The sequence below is a fragment of the Myotis brandtii genome, unplaced genomic scaffold (assembly GCF_000412655.1).
Source record: "Myotis brandtii unplaced genomic scaffold, ASM41265v1 scaffold182, whole genome shotgun sequence".
Lineage (NCBI taxonomy): Eukaryota > Metazoa > Chordata > Mammalia > Chiroptera > Vespertilionidae > Myotis > Myotis brandtii.
The window spans coordinates 1,851,936-1,861,035 of NW_005356751.1; the positions used below are offsets into that span (position 1 = coordinate 1,851,936).

Consider the following 9,100-nt stretch of genomic DNA (forward strand, 5'->3'; position numbering starts at 1 on the left):
GTCCCAGCTGCTACCCTCATTCTAGTTAAGAATCACTACTTTATAAATGTAGTGAACAAAAAAGATAAGATTCAATAAGATATTTGACTTGAAGACAGTTTGCCCCTAGTGATGACTTAGAACAATTATTCATGATGTAATTTTGTTATTCTTTGTTTCTTTATAAGAAATGTATGCCTCTGGGACACTTTGATACCACCTGGAAACAGCCTCATTCATGGTGAGTTAAGGCCTATGGCTTTTAATACACCCTGAAGGAATGCTTTCCTGGTTTTATTTTACCAGGGGATCTAGTCAGTGTTTTATTACATGGGTTGATGATGGAGAAATATTTAGAAGTTAACTAGAATATCTGGCTACGTTGCTGAGGTAAAGATGTGGGGGCATAGAAATCCAGCTAGTCTAGAGTAGCCTCGAGTTGTATTCTCGTCAGAAAATGTGGCATGGAGGACAGTGTTACTAACAAGGCTGTGTAAGGAATTAGTTGCAAAGTGTTCATTGAGCTCAACAGAAATGAGATCTTATTTTAAAGAATTAAACATAACATAAAAGCCAACCTTACAGTAGGAGCTGGAAATAGGAGCAATACCATTTAAATATTACTTTAAGACAATATTTTCCAAATTGGTATTCTAATGCTCTCTCTTCCTCATGACGCTGTTGAAAGAATGCTCCATCTAATAAGTCTGGTTAAAGCTGGGTGGATTTTTATATTTATTTATTTTTATATTTTTATTGATTTCAGAGAGGAAGGGACAGGGAGAGAGAGATAGACACATCAATGATGAGAGAGAATCATTGATTGGCTGCCTCCTGCACACTCCCTACTGGGGATTGAGCCCGCAACCCAGGCATGTGCCCTTGACCAGAATCGAACCTAGGACCTTTTGATCCACAGGCTGACTCTAACCAGCTAGGGCTGGATTTTTATTTATTTTTTATTTTTAACTGAAATGAATTTATTAGCTCTTTTACCTTGTTCTTCACTTAACTCTGTGTTTCTTTTTCTTTATTTTTAACAGAAAGATTTCTCAGTCTTTTACTATGCTTTTGTGGATTTTGAAAAGTGTAGTTGTTTCCCAATTTTTATTTAACATCTTTTCAAGATTTGCCACTTAGTGGTTTGTGTCTTTAACCTTTAAAATGCAGAGAATCCTGGGAGATTAACTCCCTAACTTGTAGCTGGTCATTTTCACATTGTGGTACTTGAGTTTCAGCTACTTACCTGAGAAGAATTTTTACCAGGTGTCTGTCTGGGCAGGAGCTGGGAGAGGATAAATACTTGTCAGTGGTGGCTCTCAGTGAGATGGCAAGTGCATCATGAGAAGCTTGGTCTCCTCTGCACTTTTGCTTCTACATCCTTCCCATGAGGCAGCATAACTTAGTTCATTTGGGCTTAAGGTTTAAACTTCTGGTGTGTGTGCTTTCACATTGAGATTACTGATAAGATTTTTTTTCTGCCGTTGCTTGGCACTGTTTTTAACACTTTGATCATATGATCATACTAGAGGCCTGGTGCACGAAATTCGTGCACTCTGCGGGGGGGTCCCCTCAGCCCAGCTTGCACCCCCTCACAGTCTGGGAGCCCTCGGAGGATGTCCGACTGATGGCTTAGGCCAGTGATGGCGAACCTATGACACGCGTGCCAGAGATGACATGTGAACCCATTTTTTTGGTTGATTTTTCTTTGTTAAATGGCATTTAAATATATAAAATAAATATCAGAAATATGTCTTTTTTTCTATATGTGACACAGCACCAGAGTTAAGTTAGGGTTTTTCAAAAAGCTGGCATGCCGAACTCAAAAGGTTCACCATCACTGGCTTAGGCCCACTTCCTATGGGGAGCAGGCCTAAGCCGGCAGTCGGACATTGTTAGCGTTGCCGCGGAGGAGAGGCTCCTGCCACCGTGCTTGCCAGGTGTGAGCCCAGCTTCTGGCTGAACGGCGCTCCCCCTGTGGGAGCACACTGACCACCAGGGGGCAGCTCCTTCTTTGAGCTTCTGCCCCCTGGTGGTCAGTGCACATCATAGTGACTAGTCATTCCACTGTTCAGTCGATTTGCATATTAGCCTTTTATTATATAGGATAGAGGCCCAGTGTACGGGTGGGGACTGGCTGGCCTGCCCTGACGGGGGCCCCCGATTGGGGTGGGAGTCCTCACTGGGGGGTGGGGCTGGCAGGGGCAAGGGGCTGCAGTCATTCTGGTCTTAAAGGTTGTTCCGCCATTTCGGTCACTGGGCTTTTATTATATAGGATGATTACAGAAATTAGAATGAAAAATGTGTCTAATCTCTATATTAATTTCTATATTATTTAAATGCACATTTACATATCAGAATTGCCAAGATAGAGTTTAAGAAATGGCTCTTGTTTTCCTTCAGGTTTCACATGCCATGAGCATGGTGCCACAGTACTTCAATATGCGCCAAAACATCAGCTGCTGATATCTGGAGGTAGGAAGGGCTGCGTCTGCCTTTTTGACATCAGGCAGAGACAGCTCATCCACACATTCCAGGCACACGACTCGGCCATTAAGGCACTGGCTCTGGATCCTTGTGAGGAATATTTTACTACAGGTTCAGCAGAAGGTAACATAAAGGTGAGTTGGTAGCAGAGGTTGGAATCTTCTATTGTATGTTGCCTTTATCTGCTGTCAAGGCTGCTTGGGAAGAAACCCTCAAACCCCCATGTGTTCTTCCAAACGAGGGCATAAAGGGAAGCTTTGTGGAGACACTGTCTCCTGACACCCTTCCTTCCTTCTAAGTGGTTCTTCCTACACTGTTGTGGTTGGGAAAGCCAGATAGTTAAAACAGAGTTCTCTAAGGCGTTTTGAGTCAAGTGTAGGAGTTTAATTAGGGCCTGGATTTTTTGGTGACATTAGTTCAGCTCCTCCCCTCTCCCACCTCTGCTCTCAGTTCCTTACTCTGTTTGTAGTTGAGGTGAGGTTTCTGGATAAGTGAGATGGTACCGTTCTTTTATATTGCGAGGGCCTAGCTTAGCATTGGGAACATATTTAATCGAGTTAACTTAAATATGTAATTGAATTAGAAATGGGCTATATGTGGTTAATATGAAATTATAGGAGGATGTGAAGAGAAATTTGAAAGAAGGGACAGCAAAGTGTAAGGACAGTGGTTAGCTACCTGAAAATAATACCACTCAGATGACTAAGCTGTTAGGAAGAGTCAGTGGGTGGGAAAGCTGGGCCAACAGAACAGAAGTGAAGATCATGTTTTTGCTTTTGGTTCTTTCTCTCCTTTTTTGTGACTTACACTTTTTGTTTTCACTCTCCGTCTTTTAAACCAGGTTTGGAGATTGACAGGACATGGTCTGATTCATTCCTTTAAAAACGAACATGCTAAACAGTCCATATTCAGAAACCTTGGGGCAGGAGTCATGCATATCGACATCATCCAAGGCAATCGGTTCTTCTCCTGTGGGGCAGACGGCACTCTGAAAACGAGGGTCTTGCCCAATGCTTTTAACATCCCTACCAGGATTCTCGACATTCTATAGATTAAAGATTGGAGCTTTATTTTTATAAACATTTCAATTAAAAAACACACTGCAGTAGTTATTAGGCATTTCTGCTTTCCAAGCAGTTAACATACTGAAAACAATACAGAGAATCTCTGTAGAAATTGAATCTGATTCAAGCTGAGTGTTGTGCTGAGTATCGCCTATACAGGTTGTTAGAATGTGCATGTACCTTTTATCATGCTGACGTTCTTAAAAAAAAAATCAAACCTAGTATCATATGAAGGGTACTGTTCTTTACCTGATTCAGAAAACATTAGTAAGTTATCATAATGAGAAGGACCTTTGTACCAAATTAAGGGAGAAAATATTGCTGGTTCAGATTTTTCTTCCTATTCTTACCACTGACCGAAGCATGCCTGCAGTCTCCTCTGTTGAATGAAGGACAGTCATGCGGTATTAGAAGCTCTTGATCACCAGAGACACTTTCTGAGCTCAGAGTGTGCAGTGACCATCCAGGTCGTTCCCATGCTTTCCTGCTGAATATGTTTCCTGTTAGTGTGTAAACTGAGCTACTACTGTAACTTGCGAATGAGTGCAAATTTAAATGCAATGTTTTCCTTACGATTTGCACATTCACCTTGTTTGGACTGCTAGTTTTTCTATTTAAACATTTGCCTTCTTGTTAGAATGTAATAACGTGAACATGGCACATTTGTAATTAACCAAAACATATCAGTGTAGTACTTTTTCTTTTCATGTATTCACGATTTAACACCCACAACATTTTAAGGCTATGTTGAAACTACACCAATAGAACATTCCATATCATACTTAAAATGAATGTTAGGCTTTTTGTGGCCAGTTAATAGTTGATGACATTGGTGATATTATTTATTACCACAGCCTATTGTATAAACTATGCAGAATTAAATATTATTTGCTTGTAAAATATTAGCCAGTGTTGTCATATTTTGCTGTACCTCCTTGGTTATGACCAAAAATATGTTAAGCTATTGAAACCAATGTCTGTGTGTTTAAATGTTTACCAGCAAATTGTCTCATCATTTTAATGAGAATGCTTAATGCCTGTGCGGTAAATAGTAAAATATAATGGCATAAAAGCACTTTTCTCTGAAGGCAATGTGATGTTCAGGCTGTGCAATATGTATGTAAAAGAAAAATAAATGTAATTTAAGTTTTACCTTAGTTTGGTCTGGCATTTTTGGATAATATTTTAAACTGTTGGGATCATTTTACATGTGATAAACTGTTTAACTTTTAGAGAACTTTTAAGCTGTTAAGTTCATTCATTCACAAATATTTACTGTGTACCTTCTCATCAGAAGCCATTCTAGGAAATGGGATACAGTGGCAACCCAAATAGAGAGGGTAGGGCGCTCAAGGTGGGGATGTATCTGGGTAAGAACTAACCTTCTCATTTACTGAACTGCAGACTTTGGTGCTGACGCTGAGCTGAGAATGGGGAATGGTGCTTAAGTGGAGTGTGGAGTAGTGAGGGAAAGAGGGAGACACGCTTGAATACATGGGAACACAAATTTGAAAAAAATTGAAAACATGTACGTACACATTCCTCAATTTAGTATACAAAAACCTGTATATGTTGCATCCTCTCCAGCGTTGTATATATTACACTGAAATAGTCCCAGCTAATTCAGTTGGAATCTGTAAGGTAATAGAATTTTCAAACTGAAATTTTAAAACTATTGGTTGCTGCCACTTTCTTTAAGCTATTGCTTTACAGTAATCTACCATGTTACTAATTTGTGTTTGTTTTCTTAATTAAAAATTTAGAAGTTTTAGGTTTATAAAACAATTGAGCTGCCCTAGCCAGTTTGGCTCAGTGGATAAAGTGTCAGCCTGTAGACCAAAGGGTCCCGGTTCAGTTCCGGTCAAGGGCACATACCTTAGTTGCAGGCTCCTCCCCGGTCCCGGTCCTGGTTGGGACTCATGCAGGAGGCAACCAATCGATGTGCTTCTGTCACATCGATGTTTCTCTCTGTCTTTCCCTCTCTCTTCCACTCTCCCTAAAAATCCATGAGAAAATATCCTCAGGTGAAGATTAACAACAACAACAATAATAATAATAATAAATTGAGCCAATACCACAAGAGTTTCCATCTACCCTCATCAGTTTCCCTTATTATTAACATTTTGCATTAGTGTGATACATTTGTTATAACTAATGAATCAGTATTGTTGCATTGTAAAGTCAATGGATTACATTAAGCTTCATTCACCCTTCGCATTGTACAGTTCTGTGTTTCGACAAATGCATAATATCACGTATCCAGTATTACAGAATCATACAGAATAGTCTCATTGCCCTTAAACGCCCGAGTTCACCTATTCGTTTCTCTCCATTTACCCTAAAGTTTAGCAACCACTGATCTTTTTACTGTCTCCATAATTTGCCTTTACCAGAATGTCATATAGTTGGAATCATATACTATGCAGCTGCTTTAGATTAGCTTCCTTCCCTTAGCAATATGTATTAAAGCTTCTTCATATCAGTAATAATGTTCTATGTACCACAGTTTGTCTATTCACCTTTAGAAGAAACTTGGTTGCTTTTAGTTATTCACAATTATGAGTAAAACTGCTATAAACATCTGTGAACAGGTTTTTGTGTGGACATAAGTTTTCAACTCATTTGGTGAAATACCTAAGAGTGAGATTGCTGGATTAAGACTGTTCAGCTCTGAGATTGAAATGGAATTATAATGGCATTTTTTCCTAGGGAAATTATGCTAATGGTGATCATTTATTGAGTTCTTATTGCATACAGCCCTGAGTTAAGCAACTCATATAGATTATCTTACTTAACCTACAAAACAACCTATCAGATACTATCTTTTTGTTAGAGACAATATATTTTTAAACCCTATTTTACAGGTGAAAAAGTTAAGACTTTGAGAAATTGAGTAATATAACTCAGAGGCATAAAGACTCTAATTTAGTTTGACCAGAGTTCACACCCACTTAGCCTATATTATATTGTAAACTTTATTCTGCAGATGTGTAAATCCTGTTTACAGATCCCCATGAACTCTCTGAGAGAAGGTAGGCATATATTACCAGGTGGAGTTTTGTATGTAGGCACAAGGACATAGCACCTGACGCAGACCATCAAACCCTTTTGATCTGCTTTCTACCCAAAACTCAAATCTAAGTCTGGGTTCTAATGTTGCTCCAAAGTAAGGGAAAGGTCAGAGTATGCACACTAACAAGAGGACCCAGAGGGAAAATAACTTGTGAGAAACTTTATGATCCCAATCCCTAAGGAGAAACTGGCCCAAGCACTCTAGCTAGTTTGGCTCAGTGTATAGAGCATTGGCCTATGGACTGAAGGGTCCCGGGTTCGATTCCATATACCATTAGTCAAGGGCACACGCCCAGTGTGGGGCATGCAGGAGGCAGCTGATCAGTGGTTCTCTCTCATCATTGATGTTTCTATCCCTTTCCCTTCCTCTCTGAAATCAATATACCAATATAAAAAAGAAAACAAAAACACTGGCCCAACTACCCAGCCAGGCAGGATACTTTAAGCCTAAAATGCTTTGAGTGAGAGTTTTCAAAAGGGTGGAGAGCAGTTCCTCTGTCAGGTAAGAGTAATAAGGGACTCTAGATTTGCCCTCTTGCTTGAAACAAAACAAAAATTAATTATATAAAAAAATGGTCTCAAGACATTGGACATCAGGCAGTGAAGGACAGTGATCCCTGAGACACTATTAACATTGTTATTGTCCCAACTTACCACTTAGGGAGGGGAGACCAGGCAGGGCCCCTCTGCCTGGCAGCCTCTCTGAGTTGCCAAAGAGAACTGGGAGTCGGGAGTGCACGTTAGCTTCACGGGCCAGACAAGTGAGCTGCATAGAGAGAGAACTGCAGAAGACCTACTTCCAGTATTCAGCTGAATATGAATCAGTGCACATGTGTAAAAAACTAGCGGCCAGTCAAAGAACCATCTAAAGGACTAGGGTCTGATCACAGAAAGCTTGGAATAGTTTATATTTTCACCAACAAAACTGGAAAACCTCAACCCATAGGGCATTAGGCACAGTATTCAGAAGAGTTTCCTTAACAAAACACTGCTGTGGTTCCACCCAAGAATGCTAAAAAAGGAAAGGACCAAACTATTTTCAAATTGCTAAATTGCATCTCTCAGCAAAGCTCCAGAATAATTATAGGAATACAAAAATATCTGGCACTCAACAAGGTAAAATTCACAATGTCTGACATTCAATTAAAATTACCAGGCATGAAAAGTAGAAGAATATGAGCCATAAACAAAAATCAACCTCTCAAAAAATGATCCATAAATAACAGGTGATGAAATTATTAGAAAGGATATCAAAATAGTTACAACTATATTTTTATGTACAAGAAGCTGGAGAAGAGATTAAACATGTTAACTGGAGATATAAAAGACATTTTAAAAAATCACATGTCTAGCAATCAGAACTACAATGTCCAATATGAAAAATACAATGGTGGAGAATCACAGGTTAGACATTGCAGAAGGAAAAATTAGTGAATATGAAGACATGGCAATAGACACTATACAAAATGAAACAAATACTGGAACAAAATGAGCACAGCATCAGTAAGCTAGGGGATAACTTTAAGTAGCCTAATATAGGTGTCATTGGGGTCACTGGAGGAGAAGAAGAGTAAAAAATATAATTGAAATAAGGTCCAAAAAAGCTGTGGAACATTTACACCATGGAATACTATGCAGCAATAAAAAAGAAATATGTGTTACCCTTTAAAACAGCATGGAGGGACCTGGAGAGTATGCTAAGCAAAATAATCCAATCAGAGAAAGACAAGTAGCACATGATCTCACTCATATGTGGAATCTAATAAACAAAATAATAAAATGAACAAAATAGATTCAGAGACATAGAAGCATGGAACAGACTGTTGAATCTTAGAGGGAAGTTAGAGGATGGGTGGGTGAGTGGAAAGAGATCAATCAAAGAACCTGTATGCATATATGCATAACCCATAGTCACAGGCGATAGAGCGGTAAAGGCCTGGAAAGGAGGGGAGGGCTAGCAGGGAGTTAATGGGGGGAAAAGGGACATATGTAGTATTTTCAACAATAAAGATTAAAAAAAAAAAAAGAAAAGTAATGTCCAGATATTTTCCAGTTTTGATAAAAATGGGGTGGGGAAGAGAGTAACTTGGGAACCTATATGCATACTAGAGTCCCCGTGCATGAAATTTGTGCACTGGGGTGGGGGGCTTGTCCCTCAGCCTAGCCTGCACCCTCTCCAATCTGGGACCCACAGGGATCGGGCCTAAACCAGCAGTTGGACATCCCTCTCACAATCTGGGACTGCTGGCTCCCAACCGCTCACCTGCCTGCCTGCCTGATTGCCTCTAACTGCTTCTGCCTGACAGCCTGATAACCTCCTAACTAATCCCCTGCCAGCCTGATCAGCCCCTAGCCACTTCCCTGCCAGCCTGATTGACATCTAACTGCTCCCCTGCCAGCCTGATCGCCCCCAACTGCCCTCCCCTGCTGGCCCGATCGCCCCCAACTGCCCTCCCCTGCAGGCCCGGTCACCCCCAACTGCCCTCCCCTGCTGGCCT

General features: G+C 40.3%; 1 protein-coding gene across 1 annotated transcript in view; it reads left to right on the forward strand.

Annotated features, from left to right (window-relative positions):
* The window catches only part of DMXL2 (Dmx-like 2), a 172,161-nt gene extending 167,474 nt beyond the window's left edge, over positions 1-4,687 (forward strand). The window contains exons 45-47 of the mRNA XM_014537836.1: positions 168-220; positions 2,383-2,600; positions 3,308-4,687. Of these exons, the coding sequence (XP_014393322.1) occupies positions 168-220; positions 2,383-2,600; positions 3,308-3,517 (481 nt within the window). The 3' untranslated portion in view covers positions 3,518-4,687. The remainder of the gene's footprint in view (positions 1-167; positions 221-2,382; positions 2,601-3,307) is intronic.
* Positions 4,688-9,100: the final 4,413 nt, after the last annotated feature.